The sequence below is a fragment of the Pestalotiopsis fici genome (assembly GCF_000516985.1).
Source record: "Pestalotiopsis fici W106-1 unplaced genomic scaffold PFICI_Scf_3, whole genome shotgun sequence".
Taxonomy (NCBI): Eukaryota; Fungi; Ascomycota; class Sordariomycetes; order Amphisphaeriales; family Sporocadaceae; genus Pestalotiopsis; species Pestalotiopsis fici.
Genome location: NW_006917093.1, coordinates 2,106,795 through 2,127,095, shown reverse-complemented (window position 1 = coordinate 2,127,095; position 20,301 = coordinate 2,106,795). Strand labels below are relative to the sequence as shown.

Here is a 20,301-nt window from a genome sequence, read left to right as displayed (position 1 = left end):
TGGCTGCTGCGCGTCAGTGGCGTGTTACTTTGCATTACACAGCCAGGAAAACTAGGCACAGCCTCGCGGAGTACTGCACATCTTGCAAATTGCCCGGTAGTGCTGGGAATTTGGCAAACATTATTTTCTTTTTAAGCCTGTGCCCCTCTCAAGATTTGCTTTACTCATCCGAGATCGCGGTTGATTCGAAGAATCTCAAACCGTTGGCATGTCAGCCAAGTCAGGTAACGGGCAAGATCCGTCTTTAGGATCAACCACGTAGGTTTCTCAGTATTCTCTGTTATTGAGCCCTTGGCGAAGTCTTCGTGGTCGCTTTTTTCTGAAACCTCTCTGTAGTGACTATTTGGAGCCTTCAAAGCAGGCATATGAGTCAGCCAAGATCTACTTTTTGGACCACTTAGGAACAGACAATGTAGCAAGACAACTCGTGGAGCACAGTCACTCAATCTCGGAAGTTCTCAGTGTCGTGCACGGTGCTGAAAAGCATTACAAGGCTAAAAGAGGCTCCAAGGCTTATAAGTGGCTGGTACGGGTGTCGGAAAAGGTTGGTTACTACGGCACAGTACTCGATGTGCTTGTCCAGCACCATCCGGAGTACGTCTCTCTGGTTTGGGGGACATTCAAACTCCTTTTTGGCGTGAGTAAAAACCGGCAGTCAACATTTTAGAAGAAATATGTTCTGATATGATAAAAGGCTATATGTAGCCATGAGGAACAGGTAAAGCAATTGGCCAAAACATGTGCCCAGATTGGAAATATTCTCGAAAATGTTGAAATTCGTCTCAGTCTATATACATCGGAACGCCTGATCAAATCTGTCTCGGAGCTATATGTCAACATTTTGGAGTTCCTCAAACACGCCGTGGCATGGTACGCCAAGAGCAGATTTGGACGAGCTTGGACGGCTATATCTCGACCGTGGGAACTTGGTTTCCGTGACTACGTACAGGACATCAAATCTGCGTCCAACCGTATCGTGGAGCTTGTTATGATGTCGTCCCAGGCAGATATCCGTGCACTTTCGCTCAAGACAGACCAGATGTACCAAGAGCTTGCCAGCAACAGGCTTCAGTTCGAAAGAATGTCAATCATGATGCAGCGTAAGTACACTGTGATTTCTTCCATGTGAAAGCATCATCTGACATGACCCAAGAAATGTATTCCATGCAGACCCAGCTGCAAGCAGACTACTCTTCATCCATGGGTGTGATTCGAAGAATGGAGCATAACCAAATCCTGTCGCTCCCAATGATGGCGAGTCTGCCGGCCTCGGGACAGTCCATGAACTTCTGCCGCTCGATTCGTGACAGAAGAAGACAGCGATACTACTTACCAGCTCCGACAATTAGGCAATTTGAAGAATGGAGCAAGGGACCCGACAGCTCCATTATCTTTACCTTGGCCAGGAGCGCCCAGGCATCGCAAGACTTCATGGTAGACTCGATCAAGTTGATCCAGGAAGAGAAGCGTAATATTGTATGGGCAATGCGGTTCGAGCGCCATTGGGAAAAGCCACTTAGCTGCATCGACGTTCTCAAGGTGCTTGTTCGGCAGTGCCTGCAAATCAACACGGAAATCCTAAAGAACGATCCCTTCCCGCCGACGGCGGCTTCTTTCCTCGAGGCCGTGGATGAGCGTGACTGGCTACAGATTCTGAATCGTGTCGTCAGAGGCCTACCCGTGCTCTACATTGCGCTAGATGTAACCGTTATCAGAAACGCATTGGGCAACGATGGATTGGCAACGGTCAGGTTTCTGGAGGACTTGACGCGTACCGTGTCTTCTACGACGATCAAAATAATTCTTGAGCAGTCTGCAATCGATGGGGACTACGTCCGGAGGACTTGGGACCGCAGCTTGTGGTCAGTAGCGCGCATTGATGGCAGTGAAGGTGGGAAGAGAAAGCCAGGTGCTAGCTCCCTGAGGCGTATGCAAATAAAACGGCGCAGGAGACGATAACCAAGGAGGCAGAGGCAATCGTCACTCGGTGGCTAATGACTCCATTATACGTGGGAATACGTGGCTGTAATTCGCGATCGGCCATACATATAGCAGCTGTAGCGGCTAAGAGATTCATACAGACAGGAGTTTCCCAAATAAAGGAGGGAACCCGAAGTTTTAATGTCTGGGCTTGCCATGAGCCTCGACCAAATAATGGTTCCTGGGCGGGTCAGCTCGTTTAAGTGCACGAGTTGCCAACCAGGGGCTGTATAAAGTGAAAGGTACTCGGAATTGCGATGAACAAGGCCTTGGAGTTGCAATACTAAATATAATCCATGTATAAGCGCGGTTTGCCCGGATCCGCGTGGAGTACATGTCGGCGTTGAGCATCGGGGACGCGTCACCCCGGAGCACGGTAGCTAAATAGTACCAGACTGTAGAGTATAGAATGCTGACAGAGCTAAACGTCCTCGATTACCCATCCGCGCCAGCGCCGAATATGGAAATTTACGCGGCGTGGGCTATCCACTATTCATTGCCTAGTCTGGGGCAACCACCAAGGATATAGGTTGTATTACTCGTTCAAAACTCTCATAAGGCTGCTGCAGAGCAGACTAACACAACCAATGCCGCTCCTGGAGCCGATCGTTCCTGGAGAGAAGATAGAATAGCAACGGCTTCGCCTCGTACCTTTTGAATATTCCCTCCACAGCCGCCCGCGTTGACCCACCGCCCATTCGTAATCGTCCTACCCGATGATGATGATAAACAGCAAGACCCCCAAGCCACCCTTGACATACGCATATGGACCGGATCTGGGCCAGCAGGCATGGAGCACGATATAAAAAGGATGAACATTTCCTCTTGGGGGAAAGATGTCCACCATTCCAACGATCTCCCGCCATTCTCCAGCAGATCATTGATATCGAGTTCGACATCATGGTATCACTACGATTTTCACGACTCGCGCCCGTACTGGTAGGACTGCTGGCCGTGGTAAACGCAAACGCCCTGGCCAAGCGTAATGGCACTTGTACTTTGTTGAACCAAAGAAAGTCGTGGAATGTCCTGAACGACGACGAGCGATCAGAGTTTCTTCGCGCCAACAAGTGCTTGATGGAAATTCCGCCCCGGACAGGCACAATTTGGAACGCGCAGAACCGATGGGACGAGTTCAGCTACGTCCACATTAGCATGGCCAACTATATTCACGACTCGGGCCAGTTCCTGGCGTGGCATCGCTGGTACATCAAGGTGCTTGAGCTCGACCTGCAAGAGTATTGCAACTACACTGGTGCTCTCCCTTACTGTAAGTATTTCTTCCACACTCGGCCTTCATATTGTATCAACTATCAGGAGTACACATAACTTACCAAATCCATTGAAAATAGGGGACGAGCTCAAGGACCAGGCAACTGCCCCCCTCAACGAGTCTGCCATCTTCGACCCCGTCATGGGTTTTGGCGGTGATGGCGATCCCAACAACAAGTACTGCATCTCCGACGGCCCGTTTGCCAACATCACCTTGGTCATGAATATGACGAGCAACTTTGCTCACGACTGCCTGTCGCGACAATTCAACCAGACTCGGTTCGACCTAGGTATGTCCCTTCGAGGGGGGATGGGGAATCCTTTTCGTCGGCTCGAGTTCAGGACCGTGTACGAATAGTCCAGTTACTAACAATATCCAAGGCCCTGACAATTGGGATCTGTGCAAGGATTATAGCAATTATACCACTTACTGGGAGTGCAGCAGCAACAACATTCACGGTCTCGGACACATTGGTGTCGGCGGAACAGAAGGACTGGTAAATATTCCCCAGTACAGTTGGCGGGGCGACCCGGACGGTAAATCTATGAATTACAACTAATCTCTTGTGTTTTAACTTCTCCTTCTAGATGGCCAACGCCGTGACATCTTCCGGAGACCCTCTCTTCTTCCTACACCACGCCTGGCTCGACCGCGCATGGTGGAAGTGGCAGCTACAAGACAAGGAAAACCGCCTCTATGATATGGGCGGCAGAAACATGGAGCTGGACATCATGGTCTCCTACCTTGGATTGTCCCAGCCAAACAAGTTTACTACCGACTACAGTGGCGACGGAGACAGCAACACAACCACGCTCGGCCACGTCCTCTACACCCACGACCTCCGGGCAAACGTGACTGTTGGAGACGTCATGGATTTGAACGCCGATACCATCTGCGCCGAATACGTCGACGATGGAGGATTCAATTACACACTAGGCTACTAAGCGTGAAGTGACCGCTACCAAGGATGCAAGGGAATGAAAACTCAAGTCAATGGCAGTGCTGCTACTGAATGAGCTGACATCACACATGCAAATCATTGAGCTGAAAGACTGAAAATTCAACAGTGTAGCTTAAAATCAAATTGCTCATAGGGTATCTCAACGTGTCTAGCTCTTCGTAACGTGTAACAACGCAACATGCTTCATCGCTTCCGATGAAGCCGAATATTCGTGGGGGAAATTGCACGGCTTGTGGGTATCAATCAGCAAGCACCAAGCACCGCTCTTTGGCCACAGCTCGTCCGTTGCCAGTCTCATCAGGCTCCTTCTCCCAGTTCAACAGTTTCCAACCACGTCCTGATCGCTCTTCTCAAAACGCTTTCCTTATCCTTCTTCGTGTCATAAGTCACCTTCATTTTGGATGACTCACCCTCCTTATCGCGCTCATCAACCACTGCTTGAACAATGTTTTCCAGCGCGGAAAGCACAACAGTCTTGCATTCAGCACGATGTACTTCTTGAGATTCGGGCTGACTCGGCGCTGGCGCTGCTGTGTGTAGCTCTGGCTCAGAAGCGTCACTATCGCTTCTTTCCCGCCTCTTACTCACAGACCGCGACGAGTTTGTCGTTGAACTCTCTTGGCTGTTGGGCACCACGTGGGCAATGACCTTTTCCACAGCTTCAATCAAGGACTCATCCCATGTAAAGAGCACCTCTTCTTCGAACTTTTCCTTCAATGGCTGTTCATAAGGAGAAAGAGCTGGGGTCACTAGGGATGCGCTATACGGATTCGTTGAGCTCGAAAGCTGTCCTCCCCTTTCTGCAGGGTGTTTTGGCTTAACAAAACGTCGAAATCGGATGCGCTTTATCGTGAATGTTGTGGTGTCAGCCACGATAGCACTGCTCACATCGACCCATTGTTCGGCGGCCCATTCGACTGGAAGCTGGTGAAACGGAAACGATGGAGTGGGCTCTGCTTTGAGGGATTCCTTGACTCTTTCAAGCAAGTCTGGCTGTGGTGGGATCGCCTGCAAAGCGAAATCCGGATGGAATTGTTGAAGCCAGCCAGCGACATTAAGCGGTGCTTCTCCGTCAACAGCAACCCTTGAAAATTGCTCAAAGCTGTCGATGCCTGTACCAAAGCCAGGGGTCGAAAGGTATCCACTGCTCGATGGCGAGCTGATAGCTGACTCCAACGATGTCAGGTAGTCGGGGAACTGGATATCAACATCTATGACACCGTCATCTGCGCTAATGGAGGTCTTGACGGGGCTCTCAAAAGCGCCTGATGGATCCGGAACTCTTTTCGCAGCTTCGTCGAGCTCAGGGAATCCTTTCCGTTCCAATGTACGCGGCGTGTCGGCCTGGCCTGTAATGCCAAATGTAGGGTTTATGGGGCTATCGAACTCTTCCTTCATTGGGGTATCAACTGCAACGCCGTCATTTGCCTTCACAGCGAGCTTGTCTCTCCGTTCTGTGGGTTTCGACGGTGAGCCCAGTACGTTGTCACGCGGCGATAGGTCAAGTGTGGGAGTTGTGCCAGAACTCGACTCTCGTCGACGAACACTCCAAAGACCACTAATGACACTGCCCCAATTGGAGCTGCGCCGGTGGGAATCTCCGCTGGTGTTGCTTCCTTGGCTCGCGCCGTCGCCTCTCCTAAGTGTCCTTTTTAAATCATCCGCAGCAACACTCCCACTGCTGCCCGGTCTATGAGAGCGTCGGGTGTTTGACCTGTGGATGCTTGTAAAATGAGGCACAGCGGCATCTGGGAGGACCGTGTTCGTAGTGGCAGCACTGCTCACCCGAGTGATAGCATCACTACCTTGATTTGAGAGCGCTGTTGGCTTGAACAACGTGGCATCGGAACCTCGTCTTCCGTGAAAGGTATCCATGCTCAAATGGTCCAACTGTGCTGGAACGCCGAAAGCCGATCTGGTTGTAGCGTGAGACTGGATGCTGAAGCTTCGCTGGTGAGAGGCTCCCCTTTGACCCGGAGGCTTGCGATTGATTTTTCGCCGCAAAGATTCTTCTTTGAGTATCGGAATCACATAGGACGGTGGTGAATGCGAAAAGGACGCCGAAGTCTGTCTCTGAGGGCGGATGATGGGCACTTGTTGGTTGGCAGGGAGGAATGCAGACAACAAGAAGACCAATCGACGGGCGGCCATCTTGTCGTTGGAGACAATGATGGTGCGTGTTGGGAGAGAAGTATCTTCTTCTGTCTTTGCTTTTTGTTGCTGGTAGTGGCGCCTTCGATACCACACTGGACTTAATGCTTGAAGCCAATCGGTGTGAGTTGCTAGAAACCCCGTGAGGAGATTGAAGAAGAAGAAACCTTGCTCCTTTGCGCCAGCATATTTTGCGACCCATCGAGCCTCTTCCCGCCACGGGCCCCATCGCCCTTGGCCTGTCACGACTCTCGTGGCGCGCAGTCCAGTGATGATCCGCACACGAGCACTGTCGATTTCGCGGCTGATCAGCTGTTCCTGCATCAGGCAGTTTGGTGGTAGGGTTATGAGTTTAGCATTCGTCTTTGGAGGCTTCATCTGAATTTGCGATGCATTTGACCCTCGTCGACTATTTATCGAGGGATTCCGAGCGACCTGGGCAGACATTGACGGCTGCTGCGGGTCCGGCGAGCTATGATCGGCTTGTTTCAGCATGGGAAACAAGGATGTGGCTACTATGGACTGCAGGTGTGTGAGTGTCCTCATGATGATATCCCAGTGTTGCGTAATGGCATCCATCTTGTCCTCAACTTCATTGCTATAAGTAGAGTCAATTGATTCGGCGCCGTATCCAGCACCAACCATGGTCCACCCTGAGCGCCTTGCTGAGCTAAAGGAGGAGGGAAATGAGTCCTGCTCAGTATATGAGCTGGCGCCCTTGAACGGAGTCTTCCCTGTCGATGGTGGCTGTTGCATGGTATTAGATGGTAGCTGAAGTACCAAAGCGACAGCGTACATCGGAGTGCGCTTCTGCTTCGGTTGCGACTTCTTTTTCTTCATTCCATTCTCATCAGGAGAATATGGGAATGGAAACCCGCTGCCATCTTCTGAGAAGCGACTGTGAGGCGTCACGGTCGCATTGGGTGTCTCAGGATCATCACTAGGGAGGTTGACTGGAAAAAGACGTGTGACCAGTATTTTCTTGCGGTCTGCCGCCCTGCCTGCTGTGTTGGACACAAATGGCGCTGATGCGGACTCAGCAGTGAAAGATTGGGAAAGCCTGCTTGACCGCATACTTGCCCTGCCCACGGATCCTTTCCCATCCCCAGCGAACGAGCTAGAGACATCTGGCCGAGAATCACTGGGCACAATATGAACTTTGGTGGAAGTACCCTTATATGACATGACCTCTGTATTCGAGAAGATACAATTTGTAAAACTTGCAAGCTCCTCACGGTACTCCCGCTGAGCCCTCTGGGCTTCGCTCTCTGCAGTGGTGTAAGTGCGTGTCTGGAACGACGAGCGTCGATCAAATGCGCCCTGACGCGGCTGCGGGCTGTCTGGCTGGATGACCATGGGCCGGGAGTAGCTAAGACTTGTCTTTCTGGGTGAAGTCGGGTTCCGGCGGAGATCCTTTACAAAGATCTGTGGCTGAGCAGTCCCGGGAGAATTGCGAGTTTCCGTGGCAGGTACAGGCGGGGGCGGGTGGCTGTCATAGAGCAGCGAAGGGTTGACAGACCCTAGGCTGTCCTGCATGACAATGACCCGGACATCTCGAACATCCAGATCGACCTCGCCATCATAGTCAAAAGCGCTGGGCGCATTGGCTGTGAAGGCAGTGGTCGATAGCGGGAAAACCTGGTCCTGGCGGCCGTATAGAGTCTGTGTATCCGGGAACAGCAAGCTTCGGGTGTGAATTTCCTCCTGGACGGACTCGGGGGATTCGTTTGCTGATGAATAAGTAGTCTGGGAAGACGATGCGGCGGTGTTGCCCGAAGTGAGATTGAATAGTTTGCCCAACATAGCGGGCTTCAAAGGCAAGGTGCAGGCGCCTCAAGCCGTCCGTCTCGAGCGTGCGAGCTCGGGGGGTCCTGATTGAGGGGCCTAATTCGAACGTATGTCACGCAAAACGTGGTTCCGATCTCAACGGGACTCCATGATCAAGCCGCAAATGACTTCCTGGATCATTGTCACGCAAGACAAGACAGATAAGGTGGTGACCTTTTGCAGCGGATGCTCTGTGGAGTGAGCTGCCCCTCGTCGTGGTGGAGGAAAGAGGTGGGCGCGCCGATGTACTACTTGGATGGGGGCGGATGGAGGCGAGGTGTACTGGTACTGTATGTACTTTGCGTGTTTTTGGCGCGACGGAGCGGGACAAGAGAGAATTTGTTTGGATCTGTCGTGTATTTCCTGGTTGGGATGAACCACTGAGAAGAGTCGCTCGCCAAAGTCAGTTCAGGTTGACGTGAAGTTTAACGGCCTGCAGCGGTGTTGTGATGCTGGTGTTGCTCTGCTTGCAAGCGTGGATTGCTGCGGGCGCTGGACTAGTAGCGAATTGAGGTGGCTCCGATTGCCGGCACGGATATGAGACGGGGCGATTTGTGTAGATGCCGACTGATTGCTTTTCTTGGGTCCTTCTTTTGGTTCTGTTGGAGAAGGCGTGCGAAGAAGCACCCCGCGCAACCACTTCCGGGGAAAAGCCTTTTAACAGTTTACGCGCAGCGCAGGTGGTCGGTCCTGTTTTGTTGTCTCCAAAGAATAAAATGGGACAACAGGTCCCAGTCCTGTTTATTTTTTCTTTCCTTTGGTAAAGATTCGACAAGAACAAGTCGACGGCTGGTCAACTGGGTGCGTGACCTAGAAGAAAGAAGCTCGACGATGGGGCAGCATGGAATGGAATGGCGGCACCTAAGTACTAAGGCAGGCAAGAAAGTAATTTCGTACTGCGCGAACATGGGAATCCCAAGTCCAAAGGTGGTTGAATGGGATGGGGCCAATTCCGGGTTGCATGGGCCCCGGTCTAGCTCGTCCAGCGATATGACGTCTCACTGGTCGCGTGCTGGTAGCGCAAAAACAGTGAGTGCCCTGAGGTATGTACTATGTAGCGGGCTCTGTATCAATAGGCGGGGGACTTTGTAATCAAATGGAGGTACTAAGGTATGTAGAGTAGGAGGTAGATAGCTACGGGCAGTTTTGTTCATACAGGCTTGCACTCTTGTTGGATTATTACAAGTCACTCTCTATTCTTTTCTGTTATTATTCGTTTGAGCATGTGCTTTTGCACCGCTGAAATTTACAAAAAGTCACTACATCAGGTAGTCGTTTATAGATCGCGAACGATGGGCCGGCGGATCGGGTTTGGAGTAACCACCGATTTGGATCTACTGTAGGAAAGAAATGAAAAGAAAATGGAGGGGGGAGAGGATCCAAGAGGGGAGAAGAAGGGAAAAAAAAAAAAAAAAAAAAAAAAAAAAGAAGTGGTCACATCTCGTCCAGATGCCAAACTATTACCATATCGATACTGAATACTGGTCCCTGGATGCGAGCACTGCCTGACAAACCAGCAGATTTGCTAGGGACGCTTGTCAGCCAGAGTATTTTGTTATCAATGGTTTGTCTCATTTTGCCCCACGTACACCAATCTGGGTGGTAGTAGTGGTACCATGTCGGAGCTTTTTGCAATAGACGATGTTTTATCCTCTAGCCTCTCCTTCATCTACCTCATAGTACACTACACAAATGAGACGAAGAAGCAGGTTGGTGTTCTTTTCAAATATTTCAGCTTGATCATCACCGTCTCGTGTAAGCCAGACTGCTCCAGTGTCCCGTCTATGGATGGTTTGGGACTTCAGCTCCCTTCCTACTTCCTACATAACGCTTGGATGTCAGGGTCTGTTAATACGAAATGTTTGTAACATGCGACTCTTCTCTGATGAAAGGTCAAGGGCGATGTTGGGGGCCTGACTTGATGCTCGAGCCCTCGCGCTCTCTCTCTCTGGGCTCCGTTGCCGCTATCAGAAGCCAAACCACGGTCTGGCGGTGAAAGAGAGAACAAAAGAGAGTGTGTAGTGTATCTGCTCGTAAGGAAAAATAGTAACAACGTTCTGGGCTGACTTTTACCTTACCTTACATTAGTTGACCTCTAGGTGCAGTAGCGCTCTGCGGAAATACAAGAGACATGTGCTTAGCTGCGTCACGCAGGTATGTAGGTAAAGTAGTTGCTCTTGATCAGTGACCACTGACACAGGCCGCCAGTAGCAAGCTCGACAGGTACCAGAATACCTGCGAGTGCGCACAACCCGGCCTCGATACAGCACGTACAGTAGACTGGAGGGGGCAACGTTGATGGATCTCTTCCCCTCTCAGCCAGTCCAGCCCGTCCAAGGGTCTTCTTCTCCAGAATATTCCCAACCCAATTCGCTGGGCTGTGGGGTTCCCACCTTTGCCTGCGAGTGCAGACATGGGTGTGCAGCGAGCATGCAGCCCATAACGCCAAGCGAGAAACATCAACAGCCCATTGCCCACGGGAAGGAGAAAATGTAGTGCTGTGGTATCACACAAATGTGCTCTATTCGTGGCGCTGATCTTGGGTCATTTTCTCAGTACATAGTAAAAAAGAAGTTGCCCTTGGGATGCTACTCTCTGGGGGGCACCGCATTCCTCCGGCGGCAATGTCTGTCGGTAGATTGGCATGGAAGTAACACTAATCTGTATTGAACCCGCCAATATATTCTGGATCGTCGTAGAAAACAACAGGATCGTGAGTGGTGATCTACACTACGTACATAATAGTCACACATCGGACATGTATGACCTGCCTACGGGTATCTCGGCGTCTCGATGGACACGCAAATTTTGCTTTGAAGGATATTCTTTTTTCCTCCCTCCTCATATGCATAGTTTCGGCGCAATGACTAAACGGCTGTGGGACTGAGTACACTAATACATACCAATCCACCGGGTAGTATAATACACTGCCAGCAACCAGGTGAGATGGGCTTGGTGCTTCTTAGACGTGGTCGGGATGGGTCCGTCTCTGATCATACCTACTGCAATACTTACCTCGACGATCCAAGATCAACCACTGGCCAGAACGAACACGATAAGTATCCGATTCACGGCCCGTATCAATAGAAAAGCAATATGCAAAATACATTACTTCATGGACACTTTCAACTGCATATAACGAATGTGAGACACGCTGACGTTGATACACTTGCCAAAAAAAAAAAAAAAAAAAACAAATCGCGCATGTACAAAGGTAGGTCGGTAGGTGATTCTCCATGGGTATTCCTTCGGCCGATCATAACCCGCAGGTCGGCTAGTGGCTAGCTCTATTTCATACGTTGCTCTGCAATGAGTCAAGCTTTGACGGAACCTACCTGTCAACCTTGTCCCGGCAATCTACTTTTTGGATAGATAAAGTCTTGGTGATCGAAATACTACTGTGTATCTATTCCGCTGTGTGGGAAGATCAGATTTCTCTATTCCGTATGCTTGATACTCCTTGTTGCCCTTGGATCGAACCATCGAATATCAAAACCTAAACGACTACAATCGCAAAGTTCAAAACCTGTTTCCATCTATTGCGCGCGACTTGTCTGTTCAACTCGCAGGCATCGTTGTCGTACTTGGTCTTGCGCACTCACGGACGGCCGAGCGCCGCGGCGCACTTCTTGTTTACGTGGTAGTGGGCTCTCTTTGCCAGCCAGGCACCGTTGGAGGATTTGTGGATAGTCGTGATGCATGTCATCTGATTTCCTCGTGTAAACTGTAAAAGCAAGAAAGAAGAGAGCTGCCGTCTCCGCTTGGAATCACCTGAGGCTCGGCAACGGCACATCCCCATCAGTCAGCATCTGCGGCTGGTTTAGTGTGCCCATTCCCACTCTGCTGAGCAGAGTCTGCTCAGCACTCTGCTTGTCCCACAGCACGTTAGTTAAAGATGGTCTGCGTACCTAGCCCCACTGCCGGAATCATCACACGCCGCGTTTGTTATTGCCTTGGTGTATTCCGTATACACAACTTCTCCGTAATTCCGTGGTCTATTGTGTGCTCCCATGGTTTTTCGATTGGCTAGTAGGTAGGAAAACCTTGGGCAGGCGGAAATTTGGTCGCACATTTCTGGTAATTACTTTACGTACCTGGGTATAGCATATGGAACTAGACCGCCTCACATTACCTTCAGGTGAGTTGCCAAGACACAAGACCCAAACTCTCAAGGGCTGTCCAACCAAGCCAAAAGTGTGTACGTCTGCATGCTACCCGCTGACTGCCAGCTTGTAGTCGATCTGACAAAATGGCTAGATTGGCTCGCATCCTCTTGCATCGCCAGTAGCTGTGGCTAGAGGAGGGCATAGGCAACTACTCCAGAGCTTGTATGCATGCATGCATGCATATCTACTTACTTTTGCTTCTACATACCTTGATACCTCGCTGTAGTATATGTCAAGTAAATTATATGCATGCACCTGGTGCGTTAGCGACCCTCCGCTGTGGCGCACTCGACAAAGAACGGGACGATCGGGGGGGCAAGTTGCCAGTCATGAGAATGTCCAGACTCATATCCCCCAACACCAGAGACTTAAAAATTGAGGAGCCATTCTTGAAGGCCTTGAGCTCGTTTTGGCGCGTTCCTAATTGCATTCCCAACCATTTGCGTCATACGTACTACAGTAGAAATGCACATTGTTGAAGCTGGCAGGCCATACCTAGGTAGAGATCCCTCGCCTCGGGATGACGCAGCGAAACCTGAACTCGCTTCAGATGCCGCGATATGTCCGCGGGGCGTTTGTTCCTCGCCATGATCAGTGCTGGTGAGCGGCAACTCCGAACGGCAGCAAAGCCGTTGCACTCCACCTCGGGCGATTTGCCGTGTATATTGGTCCAACGATCCGCCATAGTTGGGACTGGAGTCGCAACCTTATTGGCTAAATGGTGCCAACAGTCAGCGACTAGACATGATAAAGGGTAGACATGCTGTTTCTGGTTATAGCCGTCTAATAATCCAGAAAAATTACGAGACTTGACCAAGAAACTAATAGATCAACGAGGCTGCCTCTCCTCTATTGAGTGCTGTTGTCCAGCACATGACAGCTTTTTTTCGATATTACAGCAATGTCCACTACTGACTGCACTGCTGCTGCATCGTGGCACATGGTCGCACAGACGGTGGTAGTAGTACCTAGTATTGCGCATGTCAGCCCTGTTTGTCAAAACATCACCTATCTGCACGAAGCAGCTGAACGTCTTGCGGGGTGCATTTCAACTCGGTACATGGATGCACGCTGAATTCTAACTACTACTGCTCTCATGGTATACATGTAGTATGCAGTGCTCACGGGTAAATGGGCACGGTCTCGAAGATCATGGCAACTTTGCATGATAATCCGTGCAACATTACATGCGCTACGAGCCAGGCATCAAGTATACCGGCAGCCGGCCAGGTGCAAACAACGTTGACCTCACTGTTGCTCGAGGTGCGGCAGAAAGAGTCTCACCTGGAAGGACAGGGCTCAAGCGGCCTTGGGGGTCTGCCTGCCTGTCCGCTCGTCCGTCAGCCAACAGCTCTATGGCTATTGCTGGGAAGAACAAACGGTAGCGCCATCAGTGGTTGGATAGAATGAGGATCATCTCCGAGGATTCGTTGCTGGTTGCACTTTCAGTGAACATGATGAACCGGACAAGCAGAGGGGTGATCGAGCTCGGTTAGCACCAAAACCCGGCCGAGCCAATCAGCTCCTGAAATGGCAGGTCAAGTTCAGACCGGTGAGCTGGCCGAGCCAGGCTTTTGGGCATCAATCCCTGGTTTCGTTGTGCTTGTTATCAGATCTTTTCGGGCCGCAGTTGATCTCAATCTAGGTAGCTCTTGGGGTGGCTTACAGATGACATGATATTGAATTTTCGCAATCCCCTTCCTTCTCTCCAGCTGCGTATACGTGGAACAAAAGTTCCCGCTCTTGTTCGGCAGAGGTGCGCCGGTGGCTTCTAAGTTCTAGCTCACGGGAGCACCCAGGAAATGTCTTAGATAGCATTTACCATTCAATATCATTTCCTCTCCCCAGGAACCTGCACGTGCAATACCTAGTTCAAGGTTGGACTCGTCGAGAACTTGCTTTTTTTTTTTTCCCCATTCTCTTATTCAGACTGCCTGCCACAAAAGACAGAAAGAATACTACCAACAAGGCTCCAGGAGTCAGGAACCTTGGATGGGCGAAACGCTTTTCTCCGTAAATCGGTCTGCCGGGTACCTGGACCGTAGGATCTGGACCCTGGATTTTGTCAAGTTTCCCCCCCAATCTCCCAAATTCCATGTCTTCCCCTCAGGCGGAGAGCGACCCCTCCCCCCACGGTGAGGCAATCTAGGAGGCTATTAACACTACATACGTATACATTACCTACATACCTACACCACATACACTAGAATTTCCATTCCCCTCCCCGCAAATCAGATGCACAGCGGCGAAGGGACCCAAGGGACCTTGCCGCAAGCACCATAGCGCCGGGATCAGCACCTCGAAGCACGTGTACATACGTACCACTAGTATATCTTGAGAGAGAGCGACGATCTTTTATCGGAATACCCACGGATCTGTCGAAACGGCGCATTGCAAAGAAAGTCGTCTCTTACTGATCAACCAAAGCTACCACAAAACCCTTGTCGCTTACCAATGATTTCTCACTTTGCAAGGCCCCTCCTCGCCCTTCTTCGTGGAGAAGAGGGACCAAAAAAAGCAGTCCGGATCCTCGCCCCCCCCCCTTCTGGATCCTCGCCCCCCCCCCTTGGATAGGTACCTACGCACACAACCAAATACCATATACCAGATTACGAAGGGCTCACACCGCCCCTCGAGCTCCCGGACCCTTAACCCTAACCACTAACTAAGCTAACTAACCCTAATAGCTAATCCTAACGTATTTGCGCATTTTTCCCATTTTATTTGAATAAAATATCGTGGATTTATGGTGTTTTGAGGATATGTACCTTTTCTAGTGGCTTGCGTGCAATTGAGGTTGTGGCTAGTGGGTCTAAGTGGAGTTTTTGGCCGTGGCTGGTGCAGTGCACAGACATTTTTTGTATGTGAAAGTGGAGGGGGGGGGGACGAGGATCCAGAAGGGGGGGGGGCGAGGATCCGGACTGAAAAAAAAGGATCTGCAAGGGCCCAGTAGGTAGCATAGTCGCGGCAAACATGGTAAACAAAAATACAGCAATGCAAGAAAAAGGCTCAATACGTACATCTGCTCCCCTCTTTGTTGTTATGCGGCATTGCCGATAATAAGTGACACGGTTGATGGTCAGTACAGAGTAGTAATCCTTCTCATCTGGTTTCCTTATCTGTCTCTCCCCGTAGACAACAATGATAAGCCCCATACTTTCAGCTCAGGGGAATTCTGGAGCTAGAGCGCTCACCGCCACAAACGCATTGAGATTGCCAACGCATCCCGCAATGTTTCTTGATAGCATCGTGTAGGTCATGATAGAATCCAGTAGTAGTACGTAGTACGTATACATGAGATCTGAAAGGGCATACAACCAAAATTAGAAACATCACTGTCATGAGACTGAATCTCTACAAGGCTTGAAAGTGGGAATAAATAACTCCTTGTACTAGTGATGGGTAGTCCTTCTTTGGATCCGTGACCTTGGAGAACCTTTGCCACGTGGATTGCATCTATAGGCGAGTGTTTTAGCTTCTTCGAGAACGTGTTTGAGAATAGCTTTCATGTGGACTATTCCCTAGGCAGCCAGATAGTCTGCGGGCACATGGCTAATAAGCTGTGCTGCCGAGTAGTAGTCACCTGCATGTGCAAATTTGTTTCGCCATGGACATGAAGAATTATGGTCTCAAGGTCATCAGCTGGTGATTTTGCACTCTCATCCAGGAAAGTGGTTTTGTTTTGGGCAGATCCCGTAGGTATACAACCATGGTGGCAACACACCGAGATGCTGAGTACCTAGCTTGAGACACATTTTGATATTGAATCAAAATCTTAGCCTACCACGATTTGCTAGATGTCAACGATTATTCGAATACAATTTGAGTTGGATTTAGTCACTTTCCGTTCATTCGCATCGTTACCCTACCCACCGAGTTCAAGGTCCTGAAAATGCGCAAGCAGTGACCATCTATTATCCGCTCCGGTCCATGATGTGTTGAATGGCATTCCTCAGTTTTGGTAATCGGGGACAAAACTGATGCAATTCTGTCTCTGGCAAATATTGATGACAAAGCTGTGTTTACATTTCAAAGAATAAATATGCACCATGTATTTTGCGGCTGAGGGCTATTGCTGGATTATTACAGTTTCATTCACAGCTTGGAAACCTACATCATTCACATTCATCAAGGGTAGCATGCTTGTCAAGCAGAGATACCATAGTACAAAAGCTGAGACAAAGATATAGTGGTGACAGTATCCATGGAAATCATGACTATGAATAATGTGCACCTCCATGCGAAAGCTTGGGGTCATCAGCTCAGCTAGAACCGAGCCCATACCGATCGAGTTCATGCCCTCCACAGTATGTATGAACAAGGTGGTTTTTCATCCAATAATACATGGCCAAGCGGGTATCAATCAAAATTCCCATCCCATATTTCCAAGGATTCCCAAAATTGCGCCATTCGTAACTTATTCTTTGCCCGTCGACTCAGACCATCCTCGAAGGACCAGCGCAGCAAGTCAAATTCTCACACAGATTTCCGCAAACCATCTGGCAGGCCGTCTCATCGACTCGCCGCCTTCTAAGCGACGAGGCAGCAATGGACGGCGTGGTGCCATTGACTGGCGTTGCGGTCTCTGCCGCCGCGACCCCCGTGGTGGTGGTGTACGAGGTCGGGGGTCGCGATTGTGCGAGTTCGGGCTGGAGCGTCACCGAGTGCACCCCATATGCATGCAAGCACTCCTTGATCGTCTTGGCCGAGTCCATGAAGCTCGTCACATTGTCTTCTGAGACAACTACATGTGCAGACCCGATGGCCTTTTGCTGGTCGAGGCGCCAGATGTGCAGTTCGTGGACTGATTCGACTCCGGGGACCTGACTTATGTTAGACAAAAACTTTCCAAAAGGTTAGCTTGAGTCTTATATTACCTTTTCAAGGTCATGCTTCACGTCATCGAAATCCACGCCTCGGGGAGCACTTTGCATTAGTATCTTGCCACTGTTCTTGACCAGAGGTATCGACGAGAGAAGGATCATCAATGATATTCCCAGGCTCACACCGGGATCAGCGTAGAATCTGGCATCGTACTTGGTCAACATGATGACGAGTGCCGCGATGATGACGCCGATATTATTGAGGGCATCACTAATGACATGGATGAGTGCGCCCATAATGCCAAGATCGCGACCAGGTGCAGAAAGTTTGGCGATATTATGACGATGATTGGCATGAGCGCTTATGGGCTACATTTGTAAGTGTTATAAGCGAATGTCTCTTGTTAAAATGGAAGTAGGACCTTACTGTCATTGGTGCTCGGTCCGTACTCTCTGTACTAATCATTCCCAACTCCATGTTTGCTGGGTGGTGCCCGCGGTTGTGCTGATGGACGCTTTGAGCTGGTGATCGATCATTTGTTGTGGCATGGTCTTGGCTCAGTCTTTCTTCATGACCATGCCCAGAATACCTAGCATCGTCCCCCGTGACTTGCGTACGGCCATGATCGTGGGTGTGGCTATGGCCAGGGCTCAGACCAAGCTCGTGATCATGACCAGCATGGTCGTGATTGTGCCCATGATCGTGACTGTGTCCATACTCATGGCTATGCCCGTGGCTATGCCCGTGGCCATGATCGTGCCCATGATGATCGTGACCCAGCAATGCAGCACTCAAAATATTGAGCGTGAGCCCAATGCAGCCCATGATGAGGACAAGTTTAGGATCCTCCACATCTAGCCAGATATCAGCAAGGCCCGAGGTTTGATCAGACAGAGACCTTACGTTGTATTGAGACAAAACGCTCGATGGACTGGAGGAAGATGGAGACGCCTAGTGCCAGTAAGAACACCCCGTTGAAGAAAGCACCAAGTAGTGATGCCCGGGCCCAACCGAACGAAAAGTCCTTTGGCGATGTAGCACGTTGAGTAACCTGACAAGTATATCAGCAAGGAATGCTTCCTGGCACTTGATGTTATACATACCAGAATGGCGCCAAGGGCGATGACGAATCCGATTAAATCATTGAGCTACAATCGTTAGCCAGTATAAGAAGGATGCTGAATGATGCAGCTTACATAATGGAATGCATCGGCGACCAAGGCAAGAGATCCAGTCTTGAATCCAACTGCCATAAAAAATCAGCTTAGGGATTGTCTTTATCCAAAGAGTCGACTTGGAATGACTGACCAGCGACCTCAGCCACGAAAAATGCAAAAGAGATTACAATTATAGCGCTCAGCTTTTGGGTCGAGGTTATGCTGATGAACGCCATATCCCTGGTGAAAAATTCAGAAAGATAGATCCTCAATCGTAATCTGCAAGATTATCTGCAGAAAAGGCAGCAGCAGTAAGGCCAAGAGCGGCCGGCAGGACAAATATCGTGGTGGCCAGAGCTAGGACTTCATGAGTGACTCGGAAACAGTGTTTTTTTTTTTCATCAGAATCAAAGAGATGATGACACGACAGGTCATATTCAGAAGATGTTCAAAGACAAAGATCAGAGTCATTGCTTAAAGAGGTTCATTGCATTGCCTGGCCCGACGGAGCTTCAAACGCAAACTGCCGCAAGCAGGGTCGGCTCGGCCCCGATAGGACGCACAGCGCTTTGTTACCCAGCAGATCTTATGGGGCAGAAGCCGGGTGAGACTCCAGACATGGGCATCAGAGTATTGCCAAGACAGTGAAGAAAATGCGGAAACCTGACATCGACCATCTGTGGCTAGGCAGAACACTGGAGCCGACGGCAGGTGTTGAACTCGGCAAATTCATTGGATTAGAAGCAGCTTGGTATTACCCAGATAGAATACCAAAGCGTTTTCGTAATTCCGGAAGGTCGTATCTGATCTATCAGCTATGCACAACGATGCTAGGGTAAATAAAGCTTGTTAGATTCCCGGACCGGGATGCCATCTTCTTGCTACTTATGATGTCGGGTTTCAGACAGTGCTGGGTCGCAACTTGACACGATTGGTCTAGGTGGGCTGTGCTAGGCAATGGTGTCTCTCTACCAGTCTCATTACCAACAGTAATGTCGCGAGCAGTCATTAGACCTCATGTAGCAGTTATTTACGACTGGCGACACCGTCCTCGGGTGCCAAGAGCATCTAGTCATGTTTTAATGCTGTGCTGCTGTGTACACATCCTGGAGTTGGGTCCGGATACGGCAGCTGGCGATCGCGCAACTTGGTGAGCACAGTCTTTAGCCTTGATCACGAGATTGATAAAATGCCCGAGTGTGAAAGGCGATTGCACAAGCAGTCGTGGCGACCAAGACCTCAGCTGTAACGACAATTTAGATACGTCAAACACGTGCCGCGGTAACATGAGAGGGATCGGCCATGCTGGATATCGTTGCTGTACTCAGTGACCAGGCCGAAACAAAAGTGATGCCGACTATTGTTTGGATGATTGGAGAAGCTTTCCCGGGTGGGGGGAACGGACCCAGGTTAGGGACCTTCCTTTGCACTAATGTAGCCTAATTCCCCATTCTTGGCGGCCCGAAGCGGCATGACGAGCGCTAATCAGGGCCTTGCATGCGCTGTCTATCGAACACTGCGAGAACTACCACCTCTCACAACATACGCTCATGATACTTGGGCCAGGTCTTCTAATTTTGATACCAGAACATTAGGTCAATAGGTAATGAAATCAAACACACACTGACTATTCGCTAGAAGCAAATTCATTTTTAGTCTCGACAGAATGGCGCAGGCAGATTCACTCACACATTAAGCCGGTAGATCGGAAACTTCTAATGGCAGCTCTGCCCCAACAGAAGTGAGCGCGTCATTGACTAACATTGTAGCGCCTCCAAGAGCCTCCTTGATCCCTAGTCATGATCCGTCGACCATACAACTCTAACAATGGTTGGCGGATATAATGCTCCCGAGTCTCATTGTTCTTATAGAAGCTGGCCAAAGTTGGGGTATAGAAAAGTGAAGAACGTAATCAACTAACGTCGAAGTGACATGGCGATGCAATCAGGTCAACAACTCACC

At 50.0% G+C, this 20,301-nt stretch overlaps 4 protein-coding genes across 4 annotated transcripts; 2 read left to right on the top strand and 2 right to left on the bottom strand.

The window, feature by feature from the left end:
• Positions 1-208: 208 nt before the first annotated feature.
• On the top strand, positions 209-1,959 carry PFICI_04775 (uncharacterized protein; the record flags this gene model as incomplete). The annotated part of the gene is made up of 4 exons (XM_007833356.1): positions 209-258; positions 337-637; positions 695-1,100; positions 1,154-1,959. 4 exons carry the CDS (start codon positions 209-211, stop codon positions 1,957-1,959), a joined length of 1,563 nt encoding a protein of 520 aa, XP_007831547.1.
• Positions 1,960-2,880: 921 nt separating this feature from the next.
• PFICI_04774 (uncharacterized protein) lies at positions 2,881-4,197 on the top strand (the record flags this gene model as incomplete). Its single annotated transcript, XM_007833355.1, has 4 exons — positions 2,881-3,250; positions 3,333-3,542; positions 3,634-3,749; positions 3,841-4,197. 4 exons carry the CDS (start codon positions 2,881-2,883, stop codon positions 4,195-4,197), a joined length of 1,053 nt encoding a protein of 350 aa, XP_007831546.1.
• A 314-nt stretch (positions 4,198-4,511) lies between these two features.
• Positions 4,512-8,168, bottom strand: PFICI_04773 (uncharacterized protein; the record flags this gene model as incomplete). The annotated part of the gene is made up of 1 exon (XM_007833354.1): positions 4,512-8,168. One exon carries the CDS (start codon positions 8,166-8,168, stop codon positions 4,512-4,514), a length of 3,657 nt encoding a protein of 1,218 aa, XP_007831545.1.
• Positions 8,169-16,794: 8,626 nt separating this feature from the next.
• Positions 16,795-18,435, bottom strand: PFICI_04772 (uncharacterized protein; the record flags this gene model as incomplete). The annotated part of the gene is made up of 6 exons (XM_007833353.1): positions 16,795-17,181; positions 17,236-17,550; positions 17,609-18,036; positions 18,086-18,233; positions 18,286-18,330; positions 18,379-18,435. The coding sequence occupies 6 exons, from the start codon at positions 18,433-18,435 to the stop codon at positions 16,795-16,797; spliced, it is 1,380 nt and encodes a 459-aa protein (XP_007831544.1).
• Between the last annotated feature and the right edge of the window lie 1,866 nt (positions 18,436-20,301).